Here is a 17,928-nt window from a genome sequence, read left to right as displayed (position 1 = left end):
AAACACAAAAATACCGGGCATACTTTCAATGGGTGTCAGAGGTCCAACAACCAGCTGAGAGCCCGGCTAAAAATGGCACAATGCGTATGGATTTCACCAAAGCAGAGATCACTCGATGAACAAGAAACCCAGCATGACTCCCGACTCAGGGGAGAAATCCTAAACCTGGGTGGGGGTTCTTGTGGCGTTTTATACTAGTGTGAGCAGATAAATTTAGTTGTGGTAGGGGGTTTGAAGTGGCACCTCTAAGTCCTATTTCAAGGTCCAATAATTATGCATGAACTTGAAATCTTTTCCAGTCTGGCACAGCTTTGGTCCTGAGGTTCCGTACCTGTAGAATACTAGGCTAGCTCAGCATTCCACGTATTGTTGTTGTTTTATTGGAAAGGCACTGGACACATTTGGTAATTGTCAAAGACCACCAGTTTTCTCACTCAGTGTATCTCAACATATGCATAAAATAAAAAGCTGGTGAAAATTTGAACTCAAATCGTTGTCAAGTTGGGAGAGAATAATGGAAGACAAGTTGGGTGCTTTTAGATGCTTGAATTTGAAAATATCGAATTCAATTCAAGTATTTTAGTGAGAAATTATTTCTTTCTCAAAAACAACGCCACTTCAGAGGCTGCCATTTCTCACAATGTTTTATCCTATCAACAGCTCTCCATTGCTTGTTACCAAGTAAGTTGTTTATGCTAACATCTATTTTGAGTACATATTGTACCAATAGTGTCCACTGCCTTTAAAGAAAAAGTATAACTTTAGATTTTGGACCGGTTCAACTGTTTAGTTAATCCTGTATAAATGAAGATGTTCATGTATCTCCCCTATACAGTAAAACTAACAAGTGAACATTTCATTTTAATAGGTGGTCAAGTTTTAGCCAAAAAATCCGGAGTTAATATATTTATCCAAGCAGGTACAATAATCACTATAATAGGTATACACAATCTTAAAAGTGTTTTAAATACTGTACACTGGCGCTTCTAAAATTAAAATTTGGGGGGGCATAAAAACTAAAATCTTTTTACATATAACCACATTACCTCGAAGTGAAATGTGTCTCAAAATGCTTTAGGCCTATAAGCTTCTGTAGGCTTCTAACCTCAGCGTTGTCATTGCCATTTATGTTAAGAGTGATTACCAAACGCCTTCCCTTTAATCACATTAGGCACCATTAATATTTCAGACACTGTTTAGAAAGGAAAAAAGTTTACCAATAGCACAAAACTAAACTGTGGTCAGGGAAACACACACAGTCTTGCCATGAAATAATAACACCCACCAGTTAAATATGATCCCTCTATTGTTGCTACTGAAATAACAACACTGTGGGTAAACCGTAATGTATATTCAGATCCCAGGAGCCCTCTAGGTGGTGCAGCAGGCCCAGACTTGTTGTCTCTCAAACATGCTCAAACTCTGCACTAGTACTACCCTCCTTTTATTGTTTGGAACAAAAGTTTAACTCCGCAAATTACACTCAGACTTTCTTTTTTTTTTACTTTCTTTATCTTTGGTAGTGCTTTTTATTTTATTTTTTTCATATATGATTGAAGACTGTTTTCTGGACCCAATATCTTTTCCCTTTTATTCTCTTCAAATATCTAGGTTTCTATAGTAAGGCCTTGAGACGTTCCAAAACTTTCTCCTTCAATTTTGACTCTAATTGGTCTCTAAATGAAGTTCTGGAAGTCAAGTGTATTTTCTATGTTAAATTAAGTTGTTTTAAAGTTAGGGTGACCGTCATACTTTGGTAATAACCCCAGGAAAAAATGTTTAGGTTCTAACTATTGTTGTTATAAATATGGTGATGATAGCACTATAATAATACTAACAGCAAATGTGTAAGGTTGTTATACAGTAGGTGCCAAGCTCAAAACAATTTTGCTAACCAATATTTAAAAGGTTACCAACCAAAATAGCATGTCATTATAATAGATAGGTTTCCTGTTTATTGTTTGTTTAGAAGAAATACTCTTAGCAGTTCTATGAAACTGGGGCCCATTGTATCTTCAAGGTTTTCACTTCCATTTAATACGCATTCATGCTTTTGTTTTGTAGTGCTTCAAAGCAAACGATTCTTTAGTACAAGTATTCTTAGTATTCTTAATTCCAAGACTTCTAAGATACTTTCAGCAATCCAAGATCAAGACGTACTACAATATATTATTATTCTTGTGTCAAACCTAATTTATGATTATTGACACAATGACAGTACAATCTTGAATTAAACATTTTTTTTTGTAACACTGTTTTACTCATTTCTCAGCAAGTAATATTTTAAAGGAAGCTTTCTTTCATTTTACCATTTAAAACCATACAAGTAATGTCAATCTGTGGACGTTTGTGTTTTTTGTCATACAAAAAGTACAGAAACCCTTGAAGGTAACATTTATTAGATGTATCTCTGGCATTAAACGTAAACAGACAATGACCGATGACTTCAGTCATGTCTGCTTCAGGCTTGTTCACTAATCAATGAGCTTTTAAACGCTATTGGAGCATACAGCCCCATGGATCATGGTTTTAATCACTTTGTGAATGAATCGAAGCCACATCCTGTCTTTAACCTACTATTGTACTCATTCATGAATTATGTAATCAACTGAGATGAGGAGTTCATCCACAGGATGTGAGAGAGGCTTAGTAGACTTACCACTTTATATTGGTTTGTCAATAAATGAAGAAGAAGACAGAACAAAAACTAATCGGTATAAATTTCAAAATTGTAGACATATACGGTTTAACATCATCCTTGCTCTATGGTCACAGCATGGAAGTAAAATCATTTCTATGTCCATGGTCAAAGGGGTGTATGTGTGTCATTTGGTCACCCTTTTAAAAAATTGACACCCTTTTGTATCTGCCATTTATGTAAAAGAGACAGACAGAACAATAACAAATGTACCAATGGTGTCTATTTCAAAATGGTCGACATGGGGTGACTTGTCCTTGCTCTATGGTCAGAGTCAGAGGGGTGGCTGTGTGTGTTTGGACACCCTGTTATAATTGTGGACATCCTTTTTTAAAATTTGGACACCCTATTGTATCTGTCGTTTACGTCTATTGCATTGTAAGTGAACAATTTGGACACCCAGATTATAAATCTCAAGAAAATTTGGACACCATTTTCTTTTACAAAATCCTAGCTAAAACCTTGATATGGTAGATTTCCATTGTTATTAAAAAAATTTACAAGAAAGACGGCCATCTTGTATTTAAGCAATTGGACACTTTGGGAACAGAATTTTTTTATATTTTAATTCACAGATTTACAAATAACTTACAGGGTTTACAGAAGGTAATGGTGTAAGACTTCTCTTGAAATTTTATTCCATGAAATGCTTTACTTTTTGAGAAAACATTAAAACAATTTTCAATTCTCGATCGAGAATTACAAATTTATTTTAAACATTAGTCATGACACGGCGTAATGTGCGTAAACAGGGGTGGGTTTTCCCGATATTTTCTCCCGACTCCGATGACTGATTGTGCCTAAATTTTCACAGGTTTGTTATTTTATATATAAGTTGTGATGCACGAAGTGTGGGCCTTTGGGCAATACTGTTTACCGAAAGTGTCCAGTGGCTTTAAAAACATGTCCCTCATGCTTCCTTTTTTCATGAACCTAGACTCTAAACATTTTTTTTTCCTTTTCACTCGGCCTTATCAAATATAATACTGTCCATTTTTTTTATGTGTAGAGTAAAAAACCTTGACAATTTGAGAATGAGTTCGACTCTCTCAGCTCTTGAGGAAAAATTCAAAATGCTTTTGTTCCTCTTGAGTTAAGTTTCTCAGGGCCATTGTGTGGTACATAAAAGGTACAGGTGGCACACAGTGGATAAACCAAGCTGCAAAATAGGCAACATTCCAAGAAAAGAATGCCATAATCCTGTATGGATTAGTTCTAATCCTTCACTTCCAAGGAATCTCTGTGGAATGTATACAGCTTTTTTTTACTGTCAAGTTTAAAGGTATACTTTATTATAATCAAAAATGAATGATAAAGTTATCCTTAAAACTGTATATTTTGGTTTGGTATCCGCAAAGAACAGGTAACCCTTTTTCAATGTTTTGTTTCTTAAAACACATGTCAACTTGCAGGGTAATTTGCTGGGTGTACGTGTTGAATGTTAAGTATTCTCAAATGTTGTGGAGGGATTTGGAGTCCTCAGAAGATATAACTAGCTGGCATCAAAATAATTGCTAGCATAAAAAAATTAATTGTTTAAAGACATTGGACACTTTCTGAACAGAACAACAATTCTAGGTTCATAGATTTACAAATAACTTGCATATTTTTTTTTTAGAAGGTAATGGTGAAAGACTTACTTCCCTTGAAATATTATGCCAAGAAATGCTTTACTTTTTGAGAAAACATTAAAACAATTATCAATTCTCGATATCGAGAACAAAAGATTTATAAAAAACCCATGTCATGTCATGACACAGCGAAACGTGCGGAAACAAGGACGGGTTTTCCTGTTATTTTCTCTCGACTCCGATGACCGATGGAGCTTAAATTTTCACACGTTTGTTATTTTATATATAAGTTTTGATACACAAAGTGTGGGCCTTTGGACAATACTGTTTATCGATGTTGTGCGATTGCTTTAAGCAATGGAGAGCTGTTGATAGTATAAAAAAAAAACACTATGAGAAACCGCTCCCTCTGAAGTAACTTAGTTTAACACTATGAGAAACCGCTCCCTCTGAAGTAACTTAGTTTAACACTATGAGAAACCGCTCCCTCTGAAGTAACTTAGTTTAACACTATGAGAAACCGCTCCCTCTGAAGTAACTTAGTTTAACACTATGAGAAACCGCTCCCTCTGAAGTAACTTAGTTTAACACTATGAGAAACCGCTCCCTCTGAAGTAACTTAGTTTAACACTATGAGAAACCGCTCCCTCTGAAGTAACTTAGTTTAACACTATGAGAAACCGCTCCCTCTGAAGTAACTTAGTTTAACACTATGAGAAACCGCTCCCTCTGAAGTAACTTAGTTTAACACTATGAGAAACCGCTCCCTCTGAAGTAACTTAGTTTAACACTATGAGAAACCGCTCCCTCTGAAGTAACTTAGTTTAACACTATGAGAAACCGCTCCCTCTGAAGTAACTTAGTTTAACACTATGAGAAACCGCTCCCTCTGAAGTAACTTAGTTTAACACTATGAGAAACCGCTCCCTCTGAAGTAACTTAGTTTAACACTATGAGAAACCGCTCCCTCTGAAGTAACTTAGTTTAACACTATGAGAAACCGCTCCCTCTGAAGTAACTTAGTTTAACACTATGAGAAACCGCTCCCTCTGAAGTAACTTAGTTTTTGAGAAGGAGGTAGGTCCTACATGTACGTATCATTTCTTACTCAAACATTAAAAGGCTTCAGGCCTGAAGTCTTTTATGTTATTTTAGGTATCTGAAAGCACACAAATTTGTGGTGATTTTTCTTTCATTAGACTCTTGCAACTTCAATGACCAAGTGAGTCAAGTAACTTTCACAGATTTGTTATTTTATGCAAATGTATGGATAAACCAAGCGAGAATACTGGTCTTTGACAATATTACCAAAGGTGTCCAGTGCCTTTAAGGGATATTACTGAGAAGGGAAAAATGAGGGGAAATCAGTTGATCGGTTGATAAGGAATATAAACCAAATCCCAAAATAGCCAGTGTGGTTTTATGTGGCAGTGCAGTACCCTTACTATCTGCCTGCAGATAATTCCAACCCTACTGACTCATGAGTTGGTATGCCACGGTATGCACCTTACTTCAGGCCAAAAACTCACAACCACTATCGTATATCATCCCTACAGTTTCCAAAGCCACACACTTATGGTTCCATCAACTACCAACATACTGAATGTTTCTTGTATATAAAATATGGTTTGACAGGTATAAACAAAATGTATTAAAAGGGTAGCACACTAGAGGGTATACACGAAGAGCTGTGTATGCCATATTGGGAGAGCAGTGACATGGAGGGACCAGTTTTCTTTGAACTTGTGGTTGCTGGACGGCATTTTCGGTCCAAACCCAATACAACATACAGGCTAGTCTGTAAATTGGGGACTAAAACTGGCTTAATATGATCCCATGTCGTTACAGTTCCCCACACTCTACAGCTAGCTCTGGGTGTACGTAGCCTGTCTTGATTGTTTCTATGTATCCATCTTAGTGCATCATTTTGATGACACATTCATTTTCTGTTTATGGTGTACAGGGAGGGACAGGTGTATTAATTTTGACAATGTTTTCTATGAAGAATTTAAAAAAAAATTGCCCATACAGTCACAGGTCTTGCACTATATACATATCTGAATTTGTGTAATTGCGTCGATCAAAATTTAAAGCAAAATGTGATCTGCGCGATCCTTCAATTTCAAATACTATATCAATTGATTAGATCCAGTAACTGGGGCGCTGTACTCCTTTTTTCGAAATTTTGAAATTCTCTGTCTGTTCGACCGAGAATGTCAATATTTCGAAAAAAGGAGTACAGCGCCCCAGTTACTGGGTCTATCAATTGATCAATTTGCCGGTATTTCACTTTCGTACAAAAATCTTTCTAGTTCTGGTAGGATCTTTTCAGTCAAACCAATAATTTTTTTCCTGAAGATACTAGACAGTAAATTATTGACCCTCAGTGAGAAGTTGACAAAAGACTTCACAAAATAAAAACATCACATTCTTTAAAGTCTGGTTTCCTACTCTGTCTGAACTGGATGTTAATCCAACGAAAATGTGCATTAAGACGTAAGACCCAGAAGCAAATCCTCGCCATAAATTTACAACTTTGAATTTGCTTCCCACCCCCCCGCATCAATCACACACCTGAACAAGTCTACACAGCATGTACTGCTGCTAAATTCCACAATTTCTACATCCAGGGTTTCACCCCATCATACAGCAAAGTCAACTTACCACAATTCAAATTGAACACAGTTCCTTGCTCTGCGGTGGTGGTACATGTTTATCACACACTTTCAGCATCAAACAAATATATTCCATCCACCATAATCCAGCAGCTAATAACAGTCACTCAATCAATTCATAAAGAAGCACAAATAAACATCCATCTGTGATGATAGCAATCATACATGTGTCCTGAAGAATCCACCATCAGTTTTTTTAATCCTCGCAACACGGACACCAAACGTCAGATAGAAACCCGAGCAGAGCCTCTAGTTGTAGCAGATACCATAGAGATGCTGAGACCAATGGCCTACAACTGAATTCACATGAATTACAGTAAGTTATGCTCCACGAACAACCACGGGTCAACGTACACAATGAGTGACTGAATCCATGTGTGGAACACGTACAACAACATCCAATGTGGGGCCCAACACTAAACCATAGAGCATCTAAACCACTCTCAGTCACCAGTCACAGCACATGCTATTATCACCGACTAAACAACAGTGACTGCTCGCTAGCTACATAAGGTATGTCGGTCGTAAACTACAGTAGTGCAGCAAGTGCAGACATAATATTTAAAAGTGGTGACAAGTAGTTCATGTTAGAGTTGTTGCTATTGTGAGGGTGCAGACCTGCGATGATTTCTAGCTGCAGTGACAGTTACAAACAAAACAGTTAACTGCTAAAAGATAAACTACAGTGTTGTTTATTACTGAAAAAACAATCTGATGAATTTGAATCAGAGAGCTCCTTGTGACTATATAAAGATCTGGGCCCAAGATCATACAGCTGCAAAGCTAAGCACAACAATTTGCTTCTAAGGCATGACATTTTTTCCTTGATAAAAACAGGATTACCAACCCAATTCAGGGATGTGATTGCTCGCTTAAAAAAAAGCTGAAAATTAAAACAGTCTGAAATAGTGAGTCCCATCCTTGCGAACGCAAAGCGCTCACCCCCTAAGGCGTGGGGTCCGATGTCTAGATGCTCTGAAGTGCATTCTTAGCTACCTTAGAACACCGTTAAATGATCAAAATTTCCTTCTCTGTTTCAAAGTTTTTGAGGGAATTGTGTCTGAATATCGATTTCATCACTCAGAGAATGGCATTGAGTTTGTCAGTATTTGAATTTTTTGTGTGAAAATAAAACGGACATTGACGTCAAACATTGCGGTCATCATCGCATGATTTTGATTTCGTGCCAATCATCCCGCTAAATGAACTCTGGGAAAAACAAAAATCAAGAAGAAAAAATCTTATATTTCAAAGTAGAAATCTATTTTAATTGTATTCCACAATATCAGATTTGCACCACTGAAATGTCTGTACAAGAGGTGACTGAACAACACCAACTACACGCTCCATAATGAAAACTCCCACCATACCAGTAATAGCTGCAATTAGCCTGGGGATAATGAACCAATGGGAAGCCATAAAAGGCCAGGTAGAAATTCACAAGTGGCCGCCACAACCAGTCACTTACCAACCAACTATGGCTGGAATGGATCACAAATTCACTCACTCTACAAAGGCCCTGTACAAGTGGTAGATTAATGGCAGCAGACCGTTATAGAATGACCTGTCAACAGTGTTCAAGTTCAGCCGCTCTAGGTAGAGGAAATTCTTTTTGGCAGGTGTCGGGGCTGAGTGCAGGTTTGCCCCAGAATAGAGCCGAGAGAAAATGGCATGTCTGGTGCCAAGTTCATGAAACTGTTCAGCAGAAAGTTGTGCTTAGCAAATTCTTTTGCCCAGTAGTAAATATAAGCATTGCACCAGAGTCACAGCCGTGTTTGCACCAGAATTGAGCCAAGAGAATGTTGCTCGTCTGGGCCCAAGTTCATGGAACTGTTACAAGCAGAAAATTGTGCTTAACAAAATTCCTTTGCTCAGCAATAAGCAGGGTACCTGCCACAGCAATGTAAACTTACTGTAGGAAACTTTGGCTGGCAATCTATTTCTTCTCAGCAAGACTTTTCAATGCTTAGCAAGTTTTTGTGCTTTTAGGCGTAATAGAATTGGGCCTTGGACCTTGCTAAATTGGTCTGAGGGAATGCCTTTGTGACCAGATTCCATGGTCCTAGGGGATATATTTAGAGACAAACTAAACTATGCAGCCCGTTTGTAAATCTACACAATAAAATAGAATTATAGACACTAGTATCAGGCTCAAAGAATGTTGTTTGTAAACCGACTGTGACTTGTGTGGTTGAACTTGTTGAATGATACTTGGGTCTGAGACTTGTCTGTGGTGTAAATTGTTGTGATACAGTCGATGACTGACAATATTTGATTCACCACAAGATGTAAAGCTTCTGTTTTAAAGGATTATACAAACACCTATTTATAAGTTGCTCCCAATTTATTATTATTTGTTAAAACATGAAAGAGAATTTGCCTATGACTGTTTTTATTTGTGTATTTCCGTAGGATATATCAAACATGATTTTAGGTTGTCAAACAAATAAAAATTGACTCAAGTGGGACTCGATCGAACCAAAGACTCTTTTGAATCATCCTCCTCCAACCCATATGTAGGCCAGATTTCCCTTTGACGACGGCACGCTAATCCGGAACAGGACGCAGATTCAAATCCTCATCTAGTCAATGATTCTTTGTTCAACTCACAATGTTTCTACATTTAAAAAAAAAAAGCAAAACTGAATACTTACGCTTCTCCTTTCTTCATTCTTCGTGTTACTCCACCTATTGTCTTTGCACCACTCGGAGGTGGAATGTCATAATCCGGAGACTTTCTAATGTCATAGTAGTCATTTGATGACTTCTGGTACATCTTTGGTTGGACGTCGTAGATGTGCGTGGATTTAATGTCTCGTGGACTAACGTCTTGTAACGGGGGTTTGTGATAATCTGTCTGCTTCATCGTTTGGCGTAGATGTAAGTCTGATCCACTCCTGAATTCACAAAGAAAATGAAAATGAAACAAGAACAGGTTTAGTGAGGAGGACTTTCAAGTTTGTAAACTTTGGACGACCACACACACTTCTTGGGATATCAGGTTGTTTCTTTTCACACGTTTCTCCGCTGCTGGTTTTTTTTGTCCTGCATCGCAAATTGAATAGTAATATTAATAATAATAAAAATAATAAAACATTTATATAGCGCTAAATACATCATCTCCTGTTCATCCTGTTATTGGCGCTAATTGCTTTTGATGGATTATTGTTATCATTATTATTATTATTATTATTATTATTATTGGTTTATTAACAATTCAAACATCCCAGCCCGAAGGCTGAATTGAGTTTAAAAGATACACAACAAGAATATACATTATAAAAACATTAAAATGGGAAGTGTTTACAGAAAAATTGTTTAAAAGATTATGTACAATAATTATTGACAAAAAACTACAACTTGGATTCCAGCTCCACAAAAAAAAAAGTTAAAAATTCAACTGTTGAGAAGGGTGGTTAGGGAAGGAATTGGGCTGTTTTTGTACCTGTTAGTTCTACACCTGATTGGGCAAAGTTTGTTAGTATTTCTAAGATTGGATGAGTAATAAAAAAACAACCAAAAAACCCACTGTTTTAGTATCAGTTCTGACCAATCAGTTCTGACCAATACATTGCACATTTTATTCTCTCTCTTTCTCTCTCTCAAATCATATAATTTAATTTATGAAAAGAACCACAGCAGTTTCTTTTAGAATATCTAGCCTAACTAAAGCAATACTTTCACACAAACAAAATGGCGATCATGTTGTAGAAAGATTAGCAAACACCCAAGAAAAATGATGTGTATTTAAAATTAAATTTTTCCATATTAAGGATGTTTGAAATTGATACAATTACAGCATATCACAAACAAATTCCCATTTACTCAAAAGGTACTGAGAAATTAAAACCATCAAACCAAGTTTTTATTTTTTCATTTTAATTTAAAAACCACTAAAACTCTCAACCTAGTGTACTTACAAAACTACAACATGTGCAACATGTACCATCACAGCATATGGTTAAAAATATTCCACTTGTGAAACTGTACAAAAAGACCCATGCCACCAGACAATGCCTCAAAATTTCATCATCAATGGCCGCACATTTCGGGAGAGAAAGAGAAGTGTCCATTCAATTTAAAAAACTGAAGGCAACATAGTCACCTCATTAACATATGAACAGATGACTGAACAACAACATTGCTCCTGCATTGTGAATTCTATTCCGACCCAAGGTTACCACTCACAAACATTGACAATCAACGGACCTGTCTGGTACCACGCAGCAAGACAATGCTGCTATGAATGATGACATGTCAGCATGGTGGGGGTAGCAGAGAAAGCCTTGGACTGTATGCCCGATCCAGCCCTGTCATACGAATCAATTGTTATCCCCTCAAGGGTAGGGGGATTAAGCGATGGGATTAAATGGATCAAACCTCCTCAGTAAACACCACCAATGGATTTAAGTTGGGTACAATAGAAACAGTGGTTTAACTATTTCGATCAGTGTCAGTGTGGTCAACCATTTTTATAACTTAATAGTTTGTCTTAATAATAATCTTATAGCTCCTGTTCTGAACGGATCTTGTGTTACAGCACAGACATTATATTCTTAACTATACTTAATTATAGGCTTTGCTTACCACAGAATGCTAACAAAATACAATCATCATTATCCACTCACAGGATTAGCGCAAAATTTCTGCGCTACCTGTGTAAGTGAGATGCGTATAAAGTGAAATACGTACACTCAAAAGCAACAAAATCCTTGCTTAATTGAGATCTACTAGGATTTGCATGCTCCAATAAGTGCTGTTTTAGTGGGGGGGGGGGTTCACTTAGGGTCAGCAGCAGAGGCATGAATTTGGGCCAAATTCATTCAACTACAATTGACAAAATTTACTTTATGAAAAAAAAATTGAGATAGTTATTCAAGTAAGAAATTGCTTACATCCTCGGAAGATATTTGGTTAAACCTATAACCCTTTTCATATCTGCTAAGTGTGTTGCTAAGCAAGGACAGATAACCAGTTCAAATACTCCATGACTTCTTCATGACTTCTTGACCGAACTCCCGCTAATCTGTGCCAGGAAAAGTCACTTCAAGAAATACTTTTCCTTTTGAGGGTTCTGCGAAGCTGGGCCGAGCTTCTGAAGCGAAGACTATCCTGAGGATAGCTCAAGGGGAAACAAAACTCAGCAACGGTTGTCAACATCCAAGTTCGATACAACCTTAGAGCAAGGCTTGCTCTATGGATACAACACTAACTAAAGACCTGTAACCCTGAACTTGTACAGTCATCAAAAAACGTCTTCTTATTGATTGAGACATCGTTGCCTCCATTGAGGGTTAGCCTGGTGGTTCAAAGAGAGGGTGGGAGCGTGGGACTCGGCCCGGGCAGTTTCAACCACAGAATGGCAACAATGCAACGATCCAGACAAATAAACTATCCTAGTTATATCTGGGAAAAGTCGGGCAAGTGGCATGATGAAATCGGTGGATATTTGTGGAAAATTTATTTCAAAAAAGACACTGAAATTGAAAAACTAGTCAGTTTAGTGTAGCAGTGTTCTCCCTTAACAGGGGTCTGCAGGAGACTTTGGAACACTAGGTGGCAGCAGACTTACCAGGTTTATTTCCATTGTTTTCGTAGTTCTGAGCATGCGCACATTACCGAGAACAATGGATTTTACCTGGTAAGTCTGCTGCCACCAAGCGTCCCAAAAGTCTCCCATTTCTAGTCAAACAACTAGTCCCCTGTGTGGCGGTTTCAACTTTCCGCCGTGTTCAGTTTTCCGAATGGCCAAATACGGTAACATTACGTCATGCGACGCCTGCGCACAGTAGCAAAAGTAGTCAATTGTTAGTGCCGTACTGAGTCCTGGAAAACTGAATACGGCAGAAGACTGAAACCGCCACACCCTGGATTCAGTGTTGAAAAGCATCCCTATTTCATATGATCTGTGAAAAAGATGACTGTTTAATTCCAGGTCTACAAATGGGAAACCATGTCTTTCGAGGTAATTCCAGGGGGAAAAATAGAACAGTTATGCGCCATTTTGTTGCAAATGGCATTTTGCTACTAGAAAAAACACTTTGAATGCCTGGGAGAAGGACATACTGGGCGGCAACAAACTGTTTAAAATCATAATATGCACTTTTGAAGTTGTTGCTTAGTTGACTGTGTACTTTCATGTGAAAACAACACCAGTCGAAAAAGACTTGGCAGTGTGTTTCACCCCCAACAGTGATGCTTTATTAATTACTACAACTCTATATAAAAAAGAATCTACGTTTCTAAAGAAGTTATTTAAACCAGGAAGTCAAGTCTGCCCTAAAGCAGGGTTGAAAACTTGTTCCCCTAATCCCCTGATGAACTGACCTTAAAACTTTATTGATTGTCCCCTGTCCATCATCACCCAACATGATTCGCAGAGAGGCATATTATAATTGCACGGTATCCCAATATTTGTGTTGTCAGATTGTGTGATGAAGTCAGGGTAGCTTGGTATCCAGGGGGTCCAACAGGGGCGGGTTGTATCAAAGGCAGCGCCAAGCATGAATTATTACTCTGAAAAACACTCAGCTGGCAGAGGTGTTACCTGCAGTCACCATGCCGTGGGATTAAGTCAAACTATTGAGGAACATTTTGTTTGCGTTTTACTTGCTCAATAGATGTTTGTTGCGGGTTGTAATGGTGGTTTTGGTGGGTTATTATTGTAGAGAATGTTTCAAAGTACAAGAGATGAAAGGATTAAGTTCACAGACAGGTTGGTTTGAAAATGTTTTGCTAATTTACAACATGAGTCACCCCCAACTGATAATAAAAAAAACCTATTCCAATCCAAGTCAATAAAACAGTCACCCAGTAACCTATAATGTACTACTGAACAAGTAACAGTAATCTAGTACTGTATGCACAACCAATACACTCAAATTGCCAAAGTTTTCCACCTTAATTATTGTTCAGCCATTTTGTTTTTCTCTCCTATTCACATCAATGTAACAAAATTGAGGCTGGAAGGGAAAGTAGTCTGGCACCTTCTCTCTAAACTTTGAATGAGTCAAACATACAAATAGGGAACTTGATAAAGAGGTTGAAGAAGGTGGATGTATAATTTGAGGTAAAATCTAGTAACCTAGTTCTACCTCTATGAACCTTATTCTACCATAGTGGGGCGTATAATCCAATTCAACCTCTATGGGTGTACAATCTTTTTCTATCTGAAGCTAGAATCTAGTCTTTACTTTTTAGCAAAAACTTTAAATTGAACAAACTTCCTGATCATGAATTTTGCAGAGGATAGATTAGTAATCAATAACTACATTCACTATTGGTGATGTCTTCTTATACCTAACTAGATTATTATTGTAAATTACGATGTTCCCTTATGGCTACATTACATTCTTTTTGTATGAGTGATGTCCTATCTTCCAAGAGCACAATAGAACCCTGTGAAGTGTCTTCAAGATCTTGCCAAGATGCCCATCAAGAATGGAACATCAAGTAGAAAACAAAAAGCTACCTTCTGAAGTGCATGTAAAATCCAATACCTTCTAGCTCAACTCTGTGTATTGATTTGAAACTGGTCAAAATAAACACACAAAGACAGCCATTACTGGTGTAACACATAGAGGATCTCAGATAAACAGGGAGATGTTTACTGTGGACAGTTTGAAGTCTCTAATCCCCGGATTAAACACCTTGGTATTGCCAATGTATTTATTAAGCCAAGCAACCCCTTGGGCCTTTCTTAGAAGATGGGGGAAAAACAGGAATGAAGATGGTCAGATCATGGAGCTATAAAGTCAGATGTAAGAAGGATGTGGTAAACTACAGTGTTTATAGAAGACCACAGTATCATGTATATAAATTTGTACATGCAGTAAACTACGTAACAATTTATTCAAAGTCTTTCTCCGAAGAAAAAAAAAGATTCTGCCAGGGTGTACATCAGGCATTAACTTGGGTCAAGAGTTAAACAAAGATCATGGGATCAAACAGACATGAAGCAGCAAAAATGCAAGCATTTAAGCTCAATTTGAGTCATAAGAAACACACACACAGTACAAAAACAACCCCAAAAACACAACAACAAAACAAAACAAACAAAAATATGTTTTCACGGTTTAAAAACATCAGATTTTGGTTTGGACTTAACAAGATCAAAACTAATTGTTTGACTAATTTCTCAAAAAAATTAATCACTTCAAAAAACATTTCAAAGGAAGTTTTCCACCACAGAAATTTATCTTTTCAGTCATACCAATTTGATATTTTTGTTATAATACACCCTTTTCATTTGATGGCCTTAGTGCCAGCTTTTCATTTTCCATGGAAAACTTTCCCAGCAAACTTAATTTTCTTCATGAGCCCTCTTTTCTCAAGTGTTAAGTTCCAGGCCTGATATTAAATATGTATTTCAAAATCACTTCTTCAAAGTTTATTTTTGTGTGCTTTGCAATTAATCCTGATGCAAAAAAACCCGAGCAAACACAAGCACAGCATTTCCCTGACCTCAACAAACAACTTAACGTCAACAATACACACAAAAATGCAACAAGTAACAAACACAATGTCTAACTTCCTGGTCAAATCGAAACATCTTTTCCTTTTCAACTAAAAAAGGTCTGGATGAATAATGAAGTGATCACACGTCAGCACCGTTTGAGGGTGGCCACTCCCCTGTTCCCAGCCTCTCAATTCAAAAGACTGTTGCTCAAAAATAGATTCATTCTCAAATACCGATGAGTGAACCATTGTTGAAACAAACAAACAAATGACCACAAACTTACCTCAACGCAGTGACATTTGTTAAAACTTGGGGGCGGTGTGTGACCATGGGAAAAAAACTCCACATGTATAAGACTCATATGACCAAATATTCCTGACGTCAATTTTTGGTAAAGGTCAGAATTACGTAGGCTTTGTTTGAGAGTGTTAAGGAATGTTGTTTTTTACAGACAGAAAAATAAACAAATCTTTGACACTCTGACTCAACCCTAGGTTCGAGTCAAAACCCAATCAAAGAAAAATAGATAAAATATCTTAACATAGCTTCAAAATCTACAGCCAAGAGGGCTTGTAGTTCCAAGTTTTTACCGGACCAGACAATTTACGCAGAATCAAGAAGAAAGAACTTTTTAAAGTTACACAATTTAACCATAGAGCAAGTTTCTTGGTTTAACAAAACTGTTTTTATTTGAAAGTTTCAAATGAAATTTTGTTCTAAACAATTTTCAGTATTTCAAACTGGAAATTCCCGAGTGGGGCCCTGTATTCTATAGTTAATCCAAATTCTGAAATCTCCATGATTTAAGTAAAATCTGTGTTTGTTACAAATGCTAATGGAGTAATGAGAAAGGAACAAAAACAAATTCTATTTGAGTAGGCATAAACACTCATTACTGTGGGGGAAAAAAATTCAGTTTCACATTTGGTTCATTAGAGACTTGTTACTCTTATGACACAGAAAAATAACTTTCAAATCTTGTTATTGAAAGAAAAAGAGAAAATATTTAGGTTTTTAATTTATTCCACAACAGTAGAATGAATAGAAAGTTACTATTCTTATGACACAGAAAAATAACTTTCAAATCTTGTTATTGAAAGAAAAAGAGAAAATATTGCTTTTTAAAATTTATTCCACAGCAATAGAATAAATAGCAAGACAAGTTCCCAAAAACAACTCTACACAGTAGTATGGTGACGTTACCAAAAACCGAATTATAAAATATACATTGATAACACAATGCAGTGCCTCAAAATCCACAACAGTTTGGTGACTTTATACAAACAGAAAATCACATGATGCAATTTTACGCAGACAAAATAAATTTTGAATCTGCTAACGCAACTCCAACCGTATTTCCTGAATTTGTCGGTTGCAAATTGCGCCACAATGCCAATACACTCTTCACATAATATCCTTACCTTGGAAACAAGCTTCAATATACAGAATCAGTAATCCACAACATGTAGCATAATAATAATCCTTGAATACAGTTGTTCATTCCGTGTGAACCTTTTTTTCTCTTTCCCCACACCGTCCATGCTTCAATCCCACTGCTTAATCATCCAAATCGCATAGTAGACAGTTCCCATGATTGCTAAACGTGTTGTATTAAATAGGTACACAGAGTTTCTAAAAACCGCTACACCAATGACCAAACGCACCCGAAGACTGCTGACTCAAAGGGCCTTACCAACCTGTATATAAACCACTAGTCAGCTCACTGCATTGGGTCCCACAATAATGGCAGGGAGGGTTTAGGGTACAAAGGGAACACATTGGTAGACCCAGTGACTAGTCCCATGTGTACACACTCTCTAAAGCAATGGGAGGGTCCTAGCATGGCCCCATTCAAGCCTAGACTGTCATGGTACTCACATGCTTCATGGAACAACAACAACATGGCTGCTGAACCGCCATTGTGTACCTACATTAGCCAATCAAAACATGCCTTTCGTAGCCTCTGGGGTGATACAAATGTAACTGGTGATCAAAAGATGATGAGGCAATAAGCAGACAAGCCGATTGTGTTAATGCCAAACCAACAGGACCCTTCTAAGAATTCAAATGCATTCTCCCAGAGAATTTTTCTCTTCTCGATTATTTTTTACTCACAGTCTCGCAAAGAATAATTTCATCTTCCGAGGAAAAACCGAGCCACCAGGATCGCCTACATACTAACCGATTCTTTTGTGCGTGTATCCTTGGTCATATCTCTACCCCACAATACGATCCCAATATGCAAATGAGATACTTTAACAATGCTTTGAAGTGGCCTAACAATAGATCGATAGAGTTTCATGGATCTCTCTTGCCAGTCATTGTTTGAGGCAGAGTTTGGATCCGAGGGAATAGTTAAAGGCATCTCATTGCTCAGAAAAGAAAGAAAGAAAATAAAAGAGTTAAAATAAATATTGAATAAAGATACAATGTGAATCTTATAAAATATTCAGTGGTTGAGTGTAATTTATAAAAAATTGATGACATGACTGACAATTTGACCTGCTGCATGGCAAGGTAACTTCT

General features: G+C 37.2%; 1 protein-coding gene across 2 annotated transcripts in view; it reads right to left on the bottom strand.

The window, feature by feature from the left end:
* The window catches only part of LOC117305681, a 59,792-nt gene extending 42,731 nt beyond the window's left edge, over positions 1-17,061 (bottom strand). For both annotated transcript variants that reach the window (XM_033790541.1, XM_033790543.1), the window contains exons 1-2: positions 16,824-17,061; positions 9,599-9,841 (exon numbers count right to left, since the gene is read on the bottom strand). In XM_033790541.1, the coding sequence (XP_033646432.1) occupies positions 9,599-9,810 (212 nt within the window). In that variant the 5' untranslated portion in view covers positions 9,811-9,841; positions 16,824-17,061. The remainder of the gene's footprint in view (positions 1-9,598; positions 9,842-16,823) is intronic.
* Positions 17,062-17,928: the final 867 nt, after the last annotated feature.

This window comes from Asterias rubens, unplaced genomic scaffold (genome assembly GCF_902459465.1).
Source record: "Asterias rubens unplaced genomic scaffold, eAstRub1.3, whole genome shotgun sequence".
Taxonomy (NCBI): Eukaryota; Metazoa; Echinodermata; class Asteroidea; order Forcipulatida; family Asteriidae; genus Asterias; species Asterias rubens.
The sequence above is the reverse complement of the archived record's forward strand: the minus strand, read 5'-3'. Positions and strand labels throughout refer to the sequence as shown.